Source organism: Miniopterus natalensis, chromosome 2 (genome assembly GCF_054644295.1).
Source record: "Miniopterus natalensis isolate mMinNat1 chromosome 2, mMinNat1.hap1, whole genome shotgun sequence".
Classification (NCBI taxonomy): domain Eukaryota; kingdom Metazoa; phylum Chordata; class Mammalia; order Chiroptera; family Miniopteridae; genus Miniopterus; species Miniopterus natalensis.
In genome coordinates this window covers 33,180,117-33,201,748 of record NC_142082.1, presented here as the reverse complement: position 1 = coordinate 33,201,748, position 21,632 = coordinate 33,180,117, and the positions used below count along the sequence as shown (strand labels likewise).

Here is a 21,632-nt window from a genome sequence, read left to right as displayed (position 1 = left end):
TTAATTGCTACCATTTGCTATTTTAATGTATTATTTGCCTAGTTTTCAAGCAATGATCAAGAAAACATCAATATATAGTCATCCATTAGTTCATCACTTAATGGACCCAGAAGCTCAAAAAGGTAAATCATTTTATGTTCCTTTATGTAATTTGACTAATTGTAAGATGACAAACAATTAACAGAATATAGAACTTTACCTTTTTGGTGTTCATTAATGTTTTAAATGGAACTAGGACTTTTATCAATTGCATATTATTATCTAGGCTTGTGTTTCCTAACCTGTAAATATCTCTAAGAATGTTTAATGTTTCCTGCTATACCTATGGTCCTGATGATATGTTAGACATAATGTTGAAGACAATAAATTATAGACTTGCTAAATATTTTTTAATTTGCAAAAGTGGAATAATTCTTTTCCCAAGTGCTGTACACATAATTATGATCTCTGAGTTATTTCATTTCAGATAAGAAGATTGTAAGAGAGGTAAAAAGTCTTATGTAAAACTGCATGTTTTTACTAATGCTTTAATGAAAGATTATTTTAGACTATAAAAACATTTTCAGCCTTTGTTTATGGTTCCCCTGATGTATTAGGTAAAGGCAAATATATAATGTAATTGGCCTCTTGGTGAAAGGGTAATTTAAGTTTGAATTCTACTACCAGTGTAGTTATTTGAAATGGACCCACCATTTTTACATCATCTTAAATAATGTGACTTTGCCCAGATTATGTAATATAACTGTCCCCATTATTTTGAGATAAAAAGTGCAGACATACACTCTTGACATAGACTAGAAGAATTATTAACATGTTTTTGTAGTATAAATTTTATTATTTTGGCTTCTTTCTCTCTCTCCTTTATCTACACACTGTGGATGTTTTCTAAGAACTACAGTCCTATTTTTTCTTCTTTCAGGCATACCAGGTGGCCTTTACCTAGGTGAGCATATTTCTAGGCCACAAGAGCTGGGTGTATGCCCAGTGTTGGCAGCCCATGTGGCTTAAACACTAATGGTTTTACCGTAGTGGTTTTTGCAAACCTAAACATGTAAAGTTGTAATCACTTACATTTAGATGATTTGAATGAAGAAGCAATTTCTGTGCAGTTTACGAATACAATTACATCATCATCAACAACACTTGGTATCGACTGTGTGTACGATAATTTGGCAAATTACGAAGGAAACGAAGGAAGTTCAAGGTAAGGTTGAGACAGAACTAGTATTAAAATATTTTACAATATGAACAATCACACCCCATAATCATCTATATAGCCAAGTAAAACTTTAAAAACATGTTCACAGCACAGTCTAAGGGGATTAAGTGTCTGTTATTGGGGTAGAGTCAGAGGGCATTTTGTTGGAAAGACTTCCACTAACCAGAGGAACACTCAGTTCTCAAGTACTAACGGGTGTTGACTTGTCCTGTCCTAACTCTTTTATACTTAGTATCTTGTGCTTGGAAAGGATGGAGCAAACCCACAGCCCAGTTCTTCTATTTCAACATTGGCCTGAAGATCCTAGAATTACAAAATGTCACTTAGTTATAGCACACAGATTAAAGTTAGGGCTATGGTGGATGCTAAAAACTCCTCTGTCTATGGTTTCTAACACTAGATTATAATCTAAGCTGTTTAAAACATAATCCACATTCTTCCAAATATCTTATGTTGTCTACCTCTTGCCAAAAGCCACATCTCCAGTTAGCACTTGTAGCAATGTGTTATAAACTAGTGGTGTGTTCTTTAGGATCTGCACTCTTGGAGCAGGCTCATCCTAACCCAACGCTCAGTGGTTCCTGTGCACAATAACTCCTAAATTCTCCCCACCCACCCTGCCCCCAGCGCTTACTTGACATCCTACATACTGCCTTGTGTCAGTTTGGCTCCTTCAAGAAAACATGCAAAAATGGGATTAAATGTGCAAGGAATTTAATGGGGGAAATGTCTGTGGAGGGTAAAGAAGGAACCCAAGTAATCAGGGAGACCTTCAGGTCACGACTCGGGTCTGACACCTGTGAGGAGAGCGAGAACAGGCTGGGTAGGAAGAGCTCAGACTGCAACATAGTTCTGAGAAAGCCTCTGACAGGCGGATGGGAGTCCCTGAGCAAAAGTTGCTCACTAGAGGAGTGTCCTCTATGGAACAGCAATTGGCCGGCTTTAGTAGGCAGCCCTAGGGGGCAATATGGCCTCTGAGGAGCCAAAGGGGCAGCAGCTGGCACTATTGGGCAGTTATCCTCCCCATAGCAGGTTCTCTCTCTCTCTGTTGTTTCACTTATTTATGCATTCTTTGGTTGATTCTCATATGTGCCCTGACCACAGATCCAACCCACAACCTTGGTGTATTGGGACAATGCTCTTACCAACTATGCTACCTGGCCAGGGTGTGAGTAGGTTCTCTTAATCTGAGCTGTACACCTTTGTGGCTGGCACTTCATGCCACGTTTTTTAAAAATACGCATTAAAAATTATTTTTCTTTGCCAATTTGCCTCTCCACCTATATTTTCTGTCTCAGTTTATGGCAATGCCATTTCACTGGCTACCCAGAAACCTGGAATCATTCCAGTATTTCCCCTTTCCTCACGCCCTTCATTAAATCCCGTTGGTTTTACCTCATCATATGTTTTCCTACCCCTCACCACCTGTGTGCAGCCTCAGCTTTGATGCAGGTCTGTATTATTGCTGCTCTTGATGATTACAACTGCCTTCGAAAAGGCCGCCCCACCCTGGGCTAGCTCCCTTTCTTTATTCTCTCTAGTTCTTTCTCCATAGCTTACATGATCTTTTAAAAAATTTAAACCTTGCCACGTTCACCTTCTGTTTAAAATTATTCAGTGTTTCGATATTTCTTGTAGGATAAAGTCAAGACTTCTTAGCATGACATAAAGTGTTTTATCTCATGGTACTACCACAACTTATCCTACATTCTAGTTCTCAGAGTTTCACAAATTGGAAAATTGGCCAGGAGTCTGCTTACCAGTGGGCTTTTGTGCATGTTTCCTATGTATGGCAGATACTGCCCTCTCTTATATGACTCACAAAGTCATCATCTTCAAGGCTCTGGTCATTCTTTCTTGAGTCCTCTGAGACATGGAACTTTCTATTTTTGAATTAAGTTTCTGTTATAGCACTTATATGCTGCTCTATCTTTGTGTTCATAGTGCCAAAGTACTCAATACCTTGAATTAATGAATTAGTAAATTAGATAATAATGGAAGCCTATTGGCTGGACTTAAAATTTGCTCGTTAGTGATGATCTTGTCTTCTTGGTCACCAGTCAGTTTATTCCTTTCAGGACCAAGTATAATATATTACTTAGTGATATCACATGAAAATCTTTCACAAGGATCTTCATAAATCTTTAATAGAGCTGGATTAATGGGTAATATGGCTTTAGGAGCAATATTGCCTTAACATGCAAAGAAGAATGTTTACTTGAGTAATTTATTGCTATTTAAGAAACACAACAAACTATAATCTGAAGCAGTATGTTTAATATACTAGTTAAAGCACCATAACACATATAATTAGTAAAGTGAGAATCATTCATCAACACATTTTACATGTTTTAAAAGTAACCTGAATAAAGTATATGCTAAATAAAACTAATAAATTTTCCACATATTGAATAAAAATAACGTAAATATAACAATCTGTCTTGGATGTCTTCAAATGTAAGGTTTAAATGTCAAGTCTGGTAGGTCTACTGCTATTTTATTTTATTTATTTATTTTAAACATATCTTTATTGATTTCAGAGAGAGGAAAGGAGAGGGACAGAGAGAGACAGAAACATCAATGATGAGAGAGTCATTGATTGAGCCCACAACCCAGGCATGTGCCCTGACAGGGAATCGAACCCCAATCGCCTGGATCCTGGGTCGATGCTCAACCTCTGAGCCACGCTTCACCAGGTGGCCTACTGCTATTTTAAAAGCTTACAAATTCATACTTGGCTCCTAGACCCAGTGCTGCTGCTTCAGTTCAGACTCTTTCATATTTTGTCTATATTGTATCAGTCTTCTAATTAGCTTCTAACTTAGCCTTTAGCTGCTGCTCCCACACGTAAGTTTTTAAATATCAAATTTGATCATGTTATTTTTTGTTCTAATGATCTTTATTGATTCCTCCTAACCATATAAAACAAAGGTAAACATTGCCCATAGATATGATCTCAACCTGCTTCTTCAGGCTTATTTTCTACAACATCCCAACATGCACCAGTGCCCAGATGACTGATGGCTCTTTAAGCCTGTCTTCAGCCTTGGTGGATGTTTCATCTTCCTTGGCTTTGCTTCCTCCCTTCTCTGCCTAGCAGTCTTTCTCATCCCTCTAATTTAGTGCAAACATCTCTTGAGAATGCTTCTCCTAATCTGACTGACCAGTGATGCTTACCATAGCACTTTAGAAATAATTCTTTTATTGCACTTACCTGGCATTTGTTTATACCTCTTCCCACTATGATCCCAGCAGCAAACTCTGAGTTCAACTAATTTCCCCCCCCAATTTCATACTGAGGAGGCTCAGTAAAAGCTGAATTTTCTTTCTTCTTGAATGTAATATTATCTGATCCACTTGATTAAAATTTTAGCCTCTGTACATTCTTGAAATTAAGCAGATATCTATGCAAAAAAAGTTTATGAGATCTCAGGAATTCGTTTCAACATAAGAACTCAAGACCTTGACATACTGAGGCACTCAGAATTCTATCTTTCAGGTTAGCTCGTGACCATTTACTAATCTGAAAATACCTTTAGCATCTTTTTTCTTTTTAGTCTCTATCTAGATGTTTCTTAAGAAGTGATGACATTCAATTTTGAATAGAAGATTCAACTGAATGACAGTCTCTTTCATTTAGTTGAGGGGTTTTTACTTTAAATTTTGCTGACAGGTTTTCATGACAGTCCTCTAATGGAAGCTTAAATTCACTTGTCATAGCTATTAAGGATTTTTTTTTTTTTTGGTATATTTGTGTGATCTGACCCTTCCACTTATTATTGTTGTTACTGACCTTAAAAGGATAGAAGAGAAGAATACAGATGAGCCTGTATTTTCAAAGGCTTGCTGCAGTCCAGCCTTGGAAGTCAATTCCCTGTTGCATTTTCCTCTTAAGAAAATCACCATCATAATGTGGCAAAATCTTGCTAATCTTCACTTCATAATTAATTCTCAGGAGAACAAGAGCACCTGGTAGATTTTGTTCACTATCAGCAAGGATTTTGCAGCAGGAAATGGTGTTAAGATGTTCAAAAAGCATTAAAATAGATAAGCTCAAGATAGAAACATAGTTGTAATACTGTCTTGATTATTTTATTTACAATCTGTTTTAACATTTATGTTTTAATATTAAATTCATTAATAAAATAATACTCTAAGATTATAGTAGATAGCTTTTATCTAAAGGTACAGATATCAGGGTTTTTCTGCTTTTCGTATAAGAAAGCCAAGGTTCATCATTTTGTGTAGCATGAACTGATTTTAGTTACTTGTCCTGGGGCATGAGTGCTAGATAACAAAGAGAGAATGTGTGGAAAAATTATTTTTCAGAAATGTAAATTAAATTTCATCGCATGATAATGCTATTAACTTTTTGAGACAATTCATCTTCAAATCATAAGTAAGAACCAAAGAATATCTACTCATTTATTAATCTTATCAAGATCCAATCCCATATTTGACAAATAGCTATGCATACACTTTGAGGGACACATTCTTTGTATATAATGTTTGGGGCATAGATTTCTCCCTTTTACTACAACAAAGCTACATTAGGGACACCCTTATAACAGTGCAGCTCTTTTTATTAGATTCCAGTTGAGAGGTTCTTGTCCTCAAACTTGAAATGGGTGGTGATACTGTTAAAACTTAATATCAAACATGTCTTTCAGTTTAAACAAATGGCTATTATTAAAATTATCTCAAAATCTTTCAGTAGAAGTTAATGCTGAAAAAAGCAGTCACAGTTTTAAGGTGGAAATAATTGTATGTGTGTATTTGCTTTTAAAATCTCACATATCTAGACAAATTATTTTAAGCAGCCATGTTTGGTAAATTTTGGCTTCTTGGTAAAATTATGTTAATTTTTATGAGTGTTACTTCTTATGGGATGACTGTGGTATTCATATAGTATTTAAATACAAAGAGATTATAGATATAAAACATTTTCAATTAAATCTTATTCAACATGATAATGTTTTCTATATAATATGTGGTCATCATAGGTGTATAACTAATTTTGAATTACCATATCTAATGGGTAAAATAGAGCTCTTTTAGAATGAATATGCAGTTAATAGTGGTTATTGTTTCATGAAATCTCTTTGAGGATCCTTTATTTTGGGGTATAAGTAATTTTCATTTATAATAATATATCCACACATATACTTCAAATCTCATTTCCTTATAAAGGTAACGATATGGTCATTCTTAAAAAGAAATAACTAGCTCTTTATTTAGAAACACAGTAAAAAACCAGAAATTATTTGTTATTACACTGTAGTTTTTAGAACAAAAACACTAATCTCACAACTAACCTTTAAAAAAGAAAGTGCAAAATCAGTTTGTAGCAGTAAAGTTTTTATATCAAAGACTGGAACTTTAGGAGATGCTCCTGGGATTTAGTGTACTCAAACATCTATTAATCCCTGATATCTTAGGTGACTTGTCAAAGAAGTGCTGCATTTACAAGGAGTTTGTGAGGAGGCCCAAGAGGGCATATTCAGCTAAAGGCCAAGGAAGCAATTAATGTTCTTTGCTTTTCCCTAAAGAACTTCCACAGCAAGCATTGCACCCCTACCCCATCTTAGCAGGCAAGTGAATATAGTGAAATGAAAGTTAAAGTTCAAATAAAACATAATACTGATATCATTTGGTTCTTATAGCTCTTCCTGAATGTGAGTGCATGCCATTGTTTAAAGAGAAAGATCGGTAAATATATTACAAGAGGGGGACTCTTGCTGAAGAATATCAATTTTTCATTTCTTTGTTTTCTCTGCATCTCTGCCAAGGGTCAATCGATGTTTGTGGTGCTGGTAGAGTAGGGTACTAGATCGGGTCTTTCCTGTGGCGTGTAGTCAAGTTGGAATTCTTTTGGGGAATACTTGATTTTATATGGATCCTAAGCAGGACAGAATTTAGGACAGGAAATCATCTGTTAATTTCACAGGCTGACATGGGGTTCTTTTTCTGTGTTTCATTGTGCTTTCCTTTCACCTCGATTTTGAGAGTTGCCATATAGCATTGTATTGTCTATTTGCATGTCTCTCTCTACATATCTGTCAGCTTCACCAGCACAAGGACTGTATCCTTGAATTTTTTCATTCTCAGTCACCAGACAGTGTGCAGGATTTAGTAAGTACTCAGTGAATACTTGTTGAATGAATAAATAAATGAATTTCTTAGCCTGTTATTTAGAACACATCTCTTAGGCCTGCTGATGAATCTAACTCCCTGTTCATCCACTTCCCTTCCAAAGTCTGATCTCCCCCCTGCCCCGTCTTCCTCCACTACTGGCTTCCTTTCACCTACTTTTATTTTTTACTTTCCTACATTTCCTTAGCACATTGTATCTCTGTGATAGCACTTCTCCACATGATGGCATGTAGTTATTTTATTGAATCAGAAATTCCATGGCCCTTGTCCATCTGATATATCCCTAATACCTTGAAAGAATGGTCTTCTGGTTTCTGTTTGATAGCTTCTGGGGACTGATTACCTACTGCCTCTAAGATAAGTCATTTTATTTTTGAAAAGATGTGATTTTTAGAAAAATGTTAAAAATCTGCTTTATTGTAATTTTTCCCCCTTGGGTTCATATTCTGCTCTCTGGAAACACACACACACACACACACACACACACACACACACACACACACACACACTCCTATCTCTTTTATTTGCTGCTTCCTCAGATTTATGAAAACTCTTGTGTTCCCTCAGTTGTTTCTTCTTTATGATGACAATGCTGATTTTCCCAATCTGTCCTCATATGGCTGAGTGTCAAGATTTCTCACTTCACAATTGTTCCAGTTTCTCAGTGTCACTTTAAAATAGGGTTTTCCAAACTGAACATGGGGCTACAAATATGACCTGGCCACTTTCAAATAGAACAGATCCTTTACTGCCCTCATTTTAAAATAAGGCCTCGGTATATTAGCTTTTTTGATAGTTGTATTTTACTTTTGAGTAATATTGAGTTCTCAGCCACTTAAATTCATATATTTTTCCCCCTCCACAAATAGGTCAACCTGAATGTAGACTTTACATTTGTCTTTATCAAATTTCATATTAAGTTCAATCCACTGGTATAGCCAGCCCATCAAGATATTTTGTATCACATTCAGTTTTCTACTGTAATTCCCTATTACATTCAAATCATTTCAGTATGTGATCATACTCAATATCATCAGTCAAACCAGTAACAAAAATGTCAGTCAGAGCAAAGCTATAAACACCTATTTATTAGAAAGATCTATCTAGGTGGGCATCAAAGCCAAGTACTTAGGGAGTATTATGTAAAAACTAGCTTACATCCAATTCAGAATTTCTTCATGGGGATGTCATGAGGTACCACATGTATTACTGAAGTTCAGACAGTTGTGTCTGTGCATTTCTACTTATCCTGAGGCCAGGGACCATGTCTGTCTGGCTAACAGCTATCTCCCCATTATCTAGCCCAGGGCCTGGTACATAGTAGGCCTTCAATATATACAGTTTTGTTGAAAGAGTAAATGGAACAACCAAGGAACAAATGTTCTGGCTTAAGTTTTAAAAGTGAATTTTTTTCTACCTATCTCTTTTAAAGAATTACAAACTTTTTCCTTTTCTTGATTTCATAACACTATTTCCTTTTTGTGCTCAAAGTTCAGTCTTTATTTTCTACCTTCTCTTCTGAAGAGAATGAAGCATGGATTCATTAGTGTTGAGGTGGGGGAAGTGGCAGAGAACAAAGACAAGACTTGAAGGATCAGCGGGCTGTAAGGATTAGTGTAAGAAATAAGTAGTTTCTCTATTAATGGAAATCATAGGTTAAACCCAAGACACACGTCCTTTACGAAGCCATCCCTGAGTAACCTCCACCACAGTGATTTCCCCCTTCTTTATTTAACTATAAAATTTTCTCCCCACCAGGCATTATTGAGGTATAATGTTATATATTTAAGATGTATAATTTAAATATATAAAATATATAAAATATATAATATTGTATTTATATAAATGTGTGATGTTTCACACATTGTGAAATGAACACCATAATCAAGTTATCATTTTCTCATTCTATAGAGAGAATACTTAAGATCTACTCTCTTAGTAAATTTAAGTAAAATACATTATTATTAACTCTAGTTACTGTGCTGTACTTTAGATTTCCAGAACTTATTCATCTTGCATAACCAAAACTTTGTACTCTTTGACCAACATCTCATTTCCCCCACCTCTCAGCCCCTGGCTACCACCATTCTACTCTGTCTCTATGAGTGACTGGAATTTTCAATTGTAACAGTTCAATATCACATAATCCAGTATTTTTAATTATATGGTGATCTTGTTTTATCATTTAGTTTTATAACCAAAATATCATAAAAGCTATAATAATTTATTGATTCCTATGTAATTATAGACAAGGTGCTAAATACTTTACATGCATCATCTTATTTAAATCTTCCAACACGTTTTTTAAAATATGTTTTTATTGATTTCAGAGAGAGGAAGGGAGAGGGAGAGAGAGATAGAAACATCAATGATGAGAGAGAATCATTGATCTGCTGCCTCCCGCATGCCCCCCTACTGGGGATCAAGCCTGCAACCAGGGCATGTGCCCTGACAGGGAATTGAACCAGGTTCACAGGTTGAAGCTCACCCACTGAGCCATGCTGGCTCCCAACTTTTTGATGTATGTTTTTCTGTCTTTCCCATTTTACAAATAAGAAATTGGAGGCTTAGAGAGACATATATATCTTGCTCCATAAATAGTTTGTAAATTCTTTGGGACTATTAGGTTCTTTCAAAATTACATCTTTTTAATAATTTAGAGAGGAGGCTTTGGAAGAACCAAAAAAGGGAGCTCTTTCTTGGCTCCTTTATTTACAAGTTGTGTGAGTTTGGTCAATCAATAAAGCTCTCTGAGTCCTAGTTTTGTTATCTGTAAAAGTGCAAATAATAATGTATATCTTACAGGGTTTGTTGCAAAAAGTACATGAAATATATGCAATGTATTTAACATGGTCTGACATGTGAAGAAAGTGCTCAGTGATTGGTAGTTAATGTTGCTTATTAATTTATGCAATGTTGTGGATGTTATGGTGCCATGAGTTTCCCCAAAATAATAACATAAAAATAAGTAATAATACCATAATAGAAGAGTATATTGTTGGGTGGTGTTAAATATTTTTTATTGAATAAAGGCAGGTCATAAAGGATATACATTACTGAAATAACTAAAACTGCATAATGCTGCCAATGTGAACATTTGGGTTCTTATATTCCATCACCAGTATTTTTTTTGTTCTGGATGAATGTATTGGGCTGCCTTAAAATATATTGCTTTAAAAAACTATATTAATATTTGTTTCACATACCACTGGAGGAATGGACAGTGGTGATTTCAGCTTCAGTGCAATTGGAAAGATGTTGCCATCCTGATGTATGAAATGTTAGCTTACATCATGAGTCATTTTCAAATAGTTCATCTTACTAGTACATTGCACCTAAAGTCAATGAATATTCAAAAGTAACTTAGAATAAGTAGGAACATTGCATTTCTATCAGGTTCTCCTTTTTCCTGGTTTTACTAACACAACCGTTAACAATTGCCTTTTTCTTTTCCTTTCAGGGGACAGAGAAGACAATGATGACAAGAAAGTGGTTGCAGAGATCATGGCAAGATGTTTTATTCCAGCTCTAGTAACAACCACCCCCTGGGAGGGGTTTCGTTTTGTTGGTCATGAGATTCGAATTACTGAAGCCATGGATTGTTATGGTGCTGTCGTTTGGCCATCGGTATAACTTCATGCAAAATTTGCTACATTTCATTTATTTTCAGTCAGTTTTGTTCATTATCATATGCTATTTGGAAAAAGGAAATAGGTTTCATAGTTCTATTTTTTTTACCTCAAACAACAGTAAAATTTAGAAATCTTGAAATTGGGAAACTGCTTCCACCAATTAATTCTATTTTTGACATGTAGGATTAATAAAAAAATGTTTACAACTTGAGTTTTTTGTGGCCCTAAGAGTTTAGAATAGTGAACATTTTATTTCCCATTTAACTGTTCCATTCAAGTTAAACAGTTATAATGAAATGTTTACCAGTGTCAACATGGAGAATATTCTAAAATATTCTCCTTTACTAATTGTCTCATGAAGGGTGCAGACCCTTCACTACTGTTTGCTCCAATCCCACACACTTCTTTGAAATGATTATTATTAGAAATTACTTTTTTTAAAGATAATGAAACCTAAGCAACTGAAATCCATGTTTGTCGTTGTGTCTTTTCTCCTCAACAACCCTCAAAGACTTTTTCTAGCCTAAATGTTGAGCCTTTGGAGGATGTACTTCTGTAGTGATATCTGCGTATTCACACAAATACACACACGTACATGTCAGAGCACTAGTGGGATACTTATTTAATAGAGTTTAATTGTACGTTCTGTTATTACTGGCCAAGCATTATTTTTTCTTTTTTAAACTTTCATAGGCCCTTGTTTTATGCTATTTTCTGGAAACAAATGTAAAGCAGTATAATATGGTTGACAAAAATGTGATTGAAATTGGAGCTGGAACAGGGCTTGTCTCCATTGTGGCAAGTTTACTTGGTAAGTAGGTATTTTTGATTGAATTGGAGTTTGAATAATTTAATGATCAAATATCATTAGCTGCTTTTATTATCCAGTGTACTATGACCTGTACCTATTTTTAACTCCTTAATTGTTTGAATGGGCTTCATCAATTTTAAAGTCACCTTACTGGTTTCTTTCAGACTTTTCTGTGAAGTTGTATTAATTCTTCTCATGGAATGCTAAGTTACAAATGTATTCTAATTTGGAGGTGCACTTAAGCATCCTGGCTGCTAGAGGAGATGCATGACATACTAAGTATAGGCAGAATCTACTGCTGCTGACTCTGTTCTTTATCTAAATTTTAGCCCATTTTAACATTTCCATGTAGCCATTTATTCCTTTTGGGTTTTGAAGTCCTATGCTTTTATGAAAAAGCCCCTGTTAGAATAAAGAAGGAATATTAGAAATCATGTCTGCTTCTAATTTTATGTGTTTGCCCTTGAATTTTTCTCAGTTCATTTTCATTTCTCTTTTGCAATCTCTTGTTCTCTCACCAGAATCTTCTTTTCCAACTAAATGTGTGATGGTCTCTATATATGCCTCAGCCTGCTCCAGTTCAGTCTTTTTGTTGTTGTTTAGGTTTCATTGCCATAATTTAGCTGCCTTTTCTGATGTGTGCTACTCAAATCTGTCTTGATTTCCTTTATCTTCAGAAGTACACACCTGCCACTATAAAATCTTGAGAAAAATTCAAGGTTTAGCAGTTTATAACTTTCTAAACACTGGGGAAATATAGGACCCTTGAAGCCCTCCCCAAATATATATATGTATTTGATTTCTCTGTCCTGATATTGCTTTCCAAAGTCACCATTCCATTTTTGTATGGACAGAGTCTAAGGCACTATTGGATTTGTACCTGAAGGTTCCCTATCTAGGAGCAGAATTTGTGTTTGGGAATTTGTTTCATTAGAAAGAGTTTATCCTTTTGATATGCTTGTATGTCTGGACACAGATGTCAAAGATTGAAGCTTTCTTTAGTTAGTATTCAAAAAGTGGTGTTCACCTCTCTAGACATAAATATATTGTCAGATATTTTATACTTAATGTAATAGGGGTGTATTCCTTATCTTGGGATTTTAAAAAGATTTGTTGAAAATGATAAAGCCACCCACATTAGAGTTGAAGACTCATATTTCTGCAATTCTACCAATGATGTGCATATTTGTCCTCCCATTTTAATATTTTCCACAAAATACAACTAATGACCAGAGAAACTTGCCATTGGGGCTAAGGAATGGGTTCTAAATTGGTCTGGGCTGAACTAGACTTCTCTTCCAGTTCTGCTTTCTCATTGGTTACCCTAGTCTGTTCTTGTCTGATGATGTGGAGTTGACCAATCCTAGATTTATTTACACATTATTTTCAGGCTCTACTGCTGCTCAAAGTTTACTTTAAGGGCCAAATTTTATTGGTTCTTGGTTTCCACAATTTTGCCCCTTCTGATTTCCTCCTGAAAGTGATCACCACCACCACTATTCATTTTTAACTCAGAATTGGTTTATGTCTGCATCTGAGCATTCTGTTCCGCATCTCTGATCTTTGGCTGTATGAGCACTATATGCTGCTGTGGCTAGGTTTTAAACATCTTTTGATGGGAAGACTCACACTTAAAATGGGGTCAAGCTGAAAACTTGAGCATAAACGTAGATGTCATGATACTGTGAAGGTAATGCCATTTCCTTCCTCCACTTGAGCACTTCCTATTCAGCGATAGGATGCCCAGTGTTGTGTACACTTTTTTGGTCTCACAGGCTCAGAATTCCTTTAGGGAAGAACCTGGTCATTTTTCAACAATGATGTCTGGTAGTTTCAGTGAGGGTACCAAATATTTTTAATTTCCCTTTCTCTTGATTATTTTTTTCATAGCATGTAGTAGACAAGTAGAAAATAACAACAACAAAACAAAGAAGAAGCCAGGGAAACAGAAAAATGCAGTGGGGTGCAAAAGTACCATGGGAATCTAAAAATGTTTTTAAGGGGAGACGTAAAGCTGCCCTAGCATCCCCTTTGAAAGGGATTTTTCTGCTGTTTGTATTAACCAGTTTTTTTTCCTGGGACTAGCCGTTGTGCAGAATTGCAGAATGCATGTTGGCTTGATACCTGATTGTTTACTTTATCCCATGAGAGTTACTTTTCCTACTGCCCTTTGCTTCACAGGTGCACATGTGACTGCCACAGATTTACCTGAATTACTTGGAAACCTGCAATATAATATATCCCGAAACACCAAAATGAAATGTAAGCACTTGCCTCAGGTTAAAGAACTCTCCTGGGGCATAGCTTTAGACAAGAACTTCCCCAGGTCTTCTAACAATTTTGATTATATCCTTGCGGCTGATGTTGTCTATGCTCATCCTTTCCTGGAAGAACTCCTCATTACCTTTGACCATCTGTGCAAAGAAACTACCATCATCCTTTGGGTCATGAAATTCAGGTTAGAGAGAGAAAATAAATTTGTAGATAGATTTAAGGAGTTGTTTGACCTGGAAGAGATTTCTAGTTTCCCTAGCCTGAATATTAAGTTGTATAAAGCTATGAAGAAAAATCGAAGGAGTGCATGATATCCTCAAACAAGGACTTGGGAGGCAAAGGCAATTTCTAGTAGATTATGACTTTAAAGAAAACTCTGGATAATCTGATGTAACACTGACTTTCCCAAGGGGGAACACACACACACTTGCTATACCCCAGATAGGGATTTTCCCAGATGTAGCATGTGGGTCTGGAGGATGGCAAAGCCATATTATGTTTTTATTGGTTAGGACAATGTCTGTTTTTAATTATCCCTCCCTCCATAGCATCATTTGTTATTATTGTCATTTTAATAATAGTGCAATTATTGTTATTTTTAATGTATAACTGTAGAATGGTGGTTTTCAATAATGATATATCTAAAATAAACTTATATGATTCTCTCCTTAGAAATAAAGAAATGGACTATAGTGGGATCTGCAAATAATCTGAAAGGGCAGGTACATAATATAATGGCAAATGTTAGATTATTGTGGTTTTCATTAGTGCCAGCCTATAGGCAGTCCATCACCTCTGCTTGGCAGGGTGGGCCTTCAGCACAACCTCTGAAATCAATCAAGCTTGTGGATTTGAGGTTACAGGCAAGGACATTTCACTTTAGTAAATGAAAAATGAATGGAAGCAAACATAAAAAAGTTGGGATTTTGGAGGAATTATTGTCTTATTTTTAAGCCAAGTACAGTTATTTTTCTTTTATCACAGAAACAGAAATAAATATAAAAACTTTGGGTTGAAAATACACATAAAACAACATAGGCTCTAATCTCAAATAACCAGACAAATGGCTGTTTTTAAAGTTTAAAGTTCTGATGAACACATATAGATCTAAATATTTGAAATATTATGTGACTTTTTCCCCCACATGGGCCTTAAGAGATTAGAATAAGTCTGAAGTAATTAAAGTCAGTTCAAGGAGAGCAAAAATTTAGAATTTTGTACCATGTAACAAGAGAATATTGGTTGGTAACTACTCTGCAGTGTCCCTAGGAATGTTTGAGAGGCTATTACTGTGCCCTCAGGGTGATATTTGCTCTCCTAAACCCAGCCCTTTCTGCTTTGCTGGAATTTCTTAGTCCACTCAGGGTTGAGTAGAGCTAAAAATAATATTTCCTAGGACCCTGATCTGTAAGCCAGGATGCAGGTATGCTCCCAGTGGACTTTTTGGTATGTGCAGTTCATAGGGCCCTCTCTCAGTAATTCCCAATATTTACATGGCCCTTGATAGTTTTCATAGCCTAATCATTTAATCCTCACAACCATACTAAGAAGTATAAGTAATATCATTATCCCTACTTCACAGATAAAGAAACTGAGGCTGAGTGGTGAAGCCACTTGCCCCAGGCCACGCAGTTGCAGAGTGGCAGTGATGGGGTGCTCGGGCTCTGGCTTGTTTTGAGTCCAGAGCCTGTGTTCTTTACCATTGTATTTACTGCCTTTGTGTATTCAAAACAGTAATTTTTACTCTTTTTTTAAATGAGTAAAGTCATTTCTTCAAAATGAAATCAATATCCAGCAAGGTAAGTAAATATATTAGGAGATGATTAGAACTGCTCCTCAAGTCTTTTCCTCTTTTGTTGCCTTAAGTGGATGGTCAGAGTAGGCCCGTTTGGAAGGTGACATTTAAGCAAAGCTGGAAGTTGGTAAAAAAAAGTAGCAGCGCAGATATCTGGAGAAGTGTGTTCCAGGCAGAAGGATCAGCACGCAAGGACTGTAAGGCAGGAACATGCCAGTCCTCTAGAAGAAGCATCAAAGACACTGTGCTTGGAGCAGAGTGAGCCAGGGAGACTGGTAAGATGATGCCTCAGAGAAGCTGTAGGAGGGCTCAATTGTGTCGGATCTTTGTTGCAATCTGGGTTCTCTGGAAGCAGACCCAGAGGTAGAATTTGGAGTGCAGGTCATTTATTAGAGACTGCCTTTGGGATCAAGGCCTGTGGAAAAGAGCGGAACCAAGTAGGACAAAAGTAGAGGTCAAGCTGCAATTCAGGCCCAACTACAGCCACAGCTGACACCCACATGGAGTGCTGGACCTAGAGTGGCCTTCCAGAGGTGTCCCAGGTTGAGTTGAGCTGTCTGGGCCTTGATAGTCCTATGTCATTCAGCCATTGGCTGCCCTGAGATGGCTCTGTGACTTTGGGTGAGGTGACTCTCTTCAGTGGAGGCAACTGCTGAAGATGTTGACAGCTGCAGGCCATCTGCCAGCAGCACTTCTAGCAGTGAGTTAATAAGTCATTCTGCAGGGGACCTGGGCAGCACATCACAGTGTCCACCACAACCTTTAAAGTCATTGAAAGAACTTTGGCTTTTCCTCTGGTGCCAAAGGAATCACTGCATGCTTTAGAGATGAGGAGTGAAACCATGTCACTATATATGAGGACCACTCTGACTGATGTTTCAAGAATACTTATGAAAGGGCAAAGGGACCTGTTAGGAGGCTGTGGCAGCCTTCCAGGCAAAAGAGGATGACAGTCTGCAGCATGGAATGTGCCATGGAAGTGGTGAAAAGTGGTCGGTTTTAGATGCGTTTGGAAGCTAGAGCCAATAGAACTTCCCATCATATTGAATGTGAGTATAACGAGAGAGAGGAGCCAAGGCTGACTCTGAAGAGTTTGGTCCTGAGCTACTGGACATCAAGCTAGAGACATCAGCTTAGAGAGAGTTTGTAAAGCTCATTCAGGGAGCAAGAATGAATACAGGACAATACTTTGGTGAAGGCCAAGGGAGGGGGAGGAGAGGGAGATACAACAATAATGTCAACATTAAAATTTTTAATTTTTTTTTTTAAAGAGTGAATACACAGAAGTGAAAAGCCAGGACTGAGCCCAGAGATTGACCAGCATTCAGAAATCAGACATAGCTGTATTCGAGATTTTTTTTCAAGGTGCTACTCCAAGCCACCCCAAAAATGTTGTATTAGTATCTGTTAACTCTGAAATATGTATTTTCTACCACAGTGATTTTTGAACTGGTCAGCAGAGTTCCAAGATTCCTCAGAGCTGCCCCAAAGGCTTCCAGGAAGATTTTAGGTGTAGCAGCAGGAATCTTGGGATAGCAAGTGAAAAAAATGGCTCCTCCTAAAAATGTCTGAATATCACTACTAAGCTATTTTTAGATTGAATAAAATTATCCTTACTCCAAAGACTGTGTTAGGACCAAACTGACCTTATGGTTCATAATAGTTCCTCTTTCTCTAAGTGTCAGTCTTTCAAACACAGTGTTCAATATCCATTGTTTTATTCTGTTTATAGCATTCATTTGCAAATTTTAACAACCACGCACACACACATTGTGCCCCTCCTGTTTCACTTCATTCTGGGTGCTTGTCTACTTTTATCTTTTTGCTGTAGTTTCTCCACACTTTTCTATATTCAATTTTACAATAATTTAATTTTAAAAGATATAATTTGAGTAGGCTTTTTCCATCTTGTTGTTTTTCTTTTATGGCTATGAATTGATTTGTCAACTTTAATCCAAGAGAGTTAGTTATACGGTGAACTTTGCCTTTATCTGACTTTTTGGGGAGTAATTAAACTATGTTACTGAAAAACCTCAATTCAATTCTTACAGTAACTTTCTGGGTTTTTTAAAAGAATAAGTATACTGATTATCAAGGTTTAAATAGAGGTTATCACAGTATAATTATTGCTCTAGATAAGACATAGTATCTTGTTGGTGATACTCAGCAGCTTAAAATTTACATATCATGTACATGTAACATCCAGTTTTTGTACTTCAGATTGTATCAACTGACTTTAGGAAACTAAGTACTGCCTTAGAACTAAATTCTTCTTAGAATTTACTGACATATCCTCTATTTTATTGGTACCAATTTAAAAAAAATCTTTATTGATTTCAGAGTGAGGAAAGGAGAGGGAGAGAGAGAGAGAAACATCAATGATGAGAGAGAGTCATTGATCGGCTGCCTCCTGCACACCCCCGACTGGGGATCGAGTCCGCCACCCGGGCATGTGCCCTGACCGGGAATCAAACAGCGATCTCCTGGATCCTAGGCCGACACTCAACCGCTGAGCCACACCCGGCCGGCTATTGGTACCAACTTTGTCTACCAGAATTTTTAAAACTTGGTTTTCATTTTTATTTATATTTTATTCTCTTTTTTGGATAAAGAATTGTGGCATTGGGTAGCTTCCTGACAGATTTGGAGCCAATAATATAAACTTATTGTGAAAGAAAAAAATGAGGAAGCGTAATAGAATGGAAAGTTCCATTTTTTTCTTTAAATCCTTAGTTTCTAGGAGCTTGGTTTTCTCTGTGAATGCCTGGTCTTTATAGACAGAGACTATGTCCAACTTGTTTTAATCCTTTGGAAATAAAACATGTCCACTGAGTAGGATTTTGATATACTAATTTTGAAGACAAGCTGGGACCTTGGGTGCTAGAAATAAAAGATCTAGTCAACCTTAGGTAGATCACCTAAGTAATATAACTGATAAGCTTAGGAGAAAATTAATATACTGTACCTCTTTGTTCGACTCCATTTTAACTTAGTTTCCATGGAAATCTGCATGTGGAAAAAAGTAAAAATGGTCAAATATTGCATTTTCCCCACCAAATTGTATTATAAGGTAATAATAAAAAACAAAATTGGAAATGGAGCAGGAAAATACTTTTGCAAAATGTAGGGAGATTTGGCAAAGCAAAAAACCATAGACATTTGTGAGTGTGTTTGTGTGTGGAACTCATTCTTTTTTTAAATCCTCACCTGAGAATATTTTTTCCATTGCTTTTCAGAGAGAGTGAAAGAGAGAGAGAAGGAGAGAGAGAAAGAGAGGGAGGGAGGGAGAGAGAGAGACATCTCACATTAATTGGTTGCATGCATGCATGGTCAGGGATTGAGCCTGCAACCGAGGTATGTGTCCTTAGCCAGAATCAAACCAAGACATACTAGGGCTGGAACTCATTCTTTGTATCTTCTTTATGAAGCCAGGAAACAGTTCACAAATGATTTCCACATCCAGGTTTTGGCATTTTTGAGTTTCTCATGTGAAATTAAGTCTAGAATATTGACTTGCAAGCTCAATTTCAATATTTGCTCTGCTTCCAAGTTCCACACAAGATCGAAGGCAGTGTTCTGTATAATTATGTGGTCATATTAATGGGACAGTTCTGTCTTTGGTGGCTTAGTTAGCATCAATTAATTCTGTAGTCATATTAACTCCTTTTATTAAGAGTTCCTGAGCTGGATGTTAGTGTTTACTCAGATTGTGTATAGCTGTCCAGTATTTAGATTGCTGGGCACACACCACTGACTGCCTATTCTATTGAGCTAACCTTTGGCCTCTTTCATGAACAGTGCTTTTATTGGCAAAGCTCAAACACCAGAGTTTTTCCTTTCAATTTCTTTGTTTCTGAGGCAATTGTCTTTCCTTGAAATCGAATCAAGTTTTAGAATTGGCACTCAACCATCAAGGAATTTAAAAGTATCACTGAAAATGAAAACAGATGTTGAGGTTAATTTTGTTATAAATGAAATTAATACAAAAATATTGGATATCTGTTACTAACCACTAACACTTTACCATACCAAAAAATATTGTTTGGTTTTCCAAACAAAAGCACTAACCAAATACAGTTAAAACAAGGCATTTAAAATATATTGTAGTAGCCAGGCTTTATTTCATAATGCCACAAATACAGGACGCAAGACTTCTAGAAATTACTTACTTGGTAAATGCTAGATTTTGTAGTTTAGGTTTTGAAAATTTCTGTATTTTCATTGTCCACAGTCCATATATTTATACACTTCTTTGTTTTAATTTAAAATTATGAGTCAGCCCCTTACCTTCACTGGCTTTTTAAATTTATTTTTTGTGTTGTGATTTAATTTGGGTTTTCTTATCTAGTGCCATGATTTAATTTGGGGTTCTTATCTCTTTCTGTATTTCCTTTGTTGGAAGAGTATAAATCATAATGGCAAAGGTTGCCTTTTTGTCACAAACCGTCATAAATAAGCCCAAAGAACATGCCATAAAAATGTAAGAAATTCTTAGATTAAAAAACATGAGTAATGTTTTTACCCACCTGGTGTTCAGAGGTAAAAGTACACTTTGCAACTAGTAAATTATTAACACTTTTCTACCAAGGATTTCCTCCTTCCTTAGTATCTCTGTGATTAATACGTAGTCAATTTAAGAATTAGAAGGGTATCAAACATGATAGACAAATTTTATAATCATGTATTACAAAAGGAGTTGAGGAATAATTATAAGATTATAATTTATTACAATAATTATGCTACAATTCATTTATATATAACATATAACAAGAATGTGCAGCATTCTTGGGGTGAAGGAGCACACAAAATACTAGAGCTGTTGGCTACAGATTTCATATTTTTTGAAGGTAGTTCAAGGAGGCTTAAAGGCAATTATAAGAAGGCAAAGTAACTAACTGAAGTATCTTTTACTTTCCTTGGTTATATTTTTCTTCTCTAGGAAGTCATCTAATGGTTGTCATCCATCCATCCATCCATCCATCCATCCATCCATCCATCCATCCATCCATCCATCCATCCATCCAATATTTATTGAAATTCCACAATATGCCAAACATGGGCTGAGACATACAGTGAACAATGTAGATGGGCCAGTCCTCCTGGAGACTGAAAGCTCAGTGCAAATGGTCAGATACGGGGAAGTCAGTGCCTGGCAGGAGAAACAGATACTTTTACAGTGTTAGGTGTCCTGATAGGAGGGAACCTAATCCACAACCTGGGAGTTAGTGAGGGCTTCTGGAGAAGTAACCTGTAGCTGGGTGAAAGAGATAAAGAGAGGAGAGAGGGGACATATTCTGGGCAGAAGTGACCACATGTAAGAAACTTTAGAGACAGCCAAGAGTGACCTTTTTAAACTACTCACATAGCTTTTATTAAGCCTTCTGAAACAATAACTCCATTATGGAACACTCACCGCTTTCAGCTCTGTTTTAGACAGTTCACATATAGTATCTCTGAATCCTCTTGGCTATCCTAGAGGTATTAGCGTAACTTACACATGAAGTAACTGAGGCTCAGTGGGGGTAAGTGGTTTCACAAGTTTATACACCTGCGTAGGGTGGGATGGGAATCTCCGTCTCTATGGCACCAAAGTTGTGCTCCTTTCAGGGTACGGCCTCGTGTCCATTTTCCACTCTGAGCCCTGCAAAATATCCTAAATTTGATTTTTATTCTAGCTAATTTGGAGCAATCTAGTTTAGTGAAAATTGTCTTTATTTGCCTCCTGAGCACAAATTAGTGTAAGTGGGA

General features: G+C 36.5%; 2 protein-coding genes across 2 annotated transcripts in view; both read left to right on the top strand.

The window, feature by feature from the left end:
- The window catches only part of ERCC5 (ERCC excision repair 5, endonuclease), a 34,070-nt gene extending 33,988 nt beyond the window's left edge, over nucleotides 1-82 (top strand). Inside the window, exon 17 of the transcript XR_015714029.1 lies at nucleotides 43-82. The gene's annotated coding sequence lies outside the window, so the exon portion shown is untranslated. The remainder of the gene's footprint in view (nucleotides 1-42) is intronic.
- On the top strand, nucleotides 26-14,849 carry METTL21C (methyltransferase 21C, AARS1 lysine). Its single transcript, XM_087814247.1, has 4 exons — nucleotides 26-122; nucleotides 10,833-10,999; nucleotides 11,698-11,815; nucleotides 13,997-14,849. Exons 1-4 carry the CDS (start codon nucleotides 26-28, stop codon nucleotides 14,398-14,400), a joined length of 786 nt encoding a protein of 261 aa, XP_087670373.1. The 3' UTR covers nucleotides 14,401-14,849.
- Nucleotides 14,850-21,632: the final 6,783 nt, after the last annotated feature.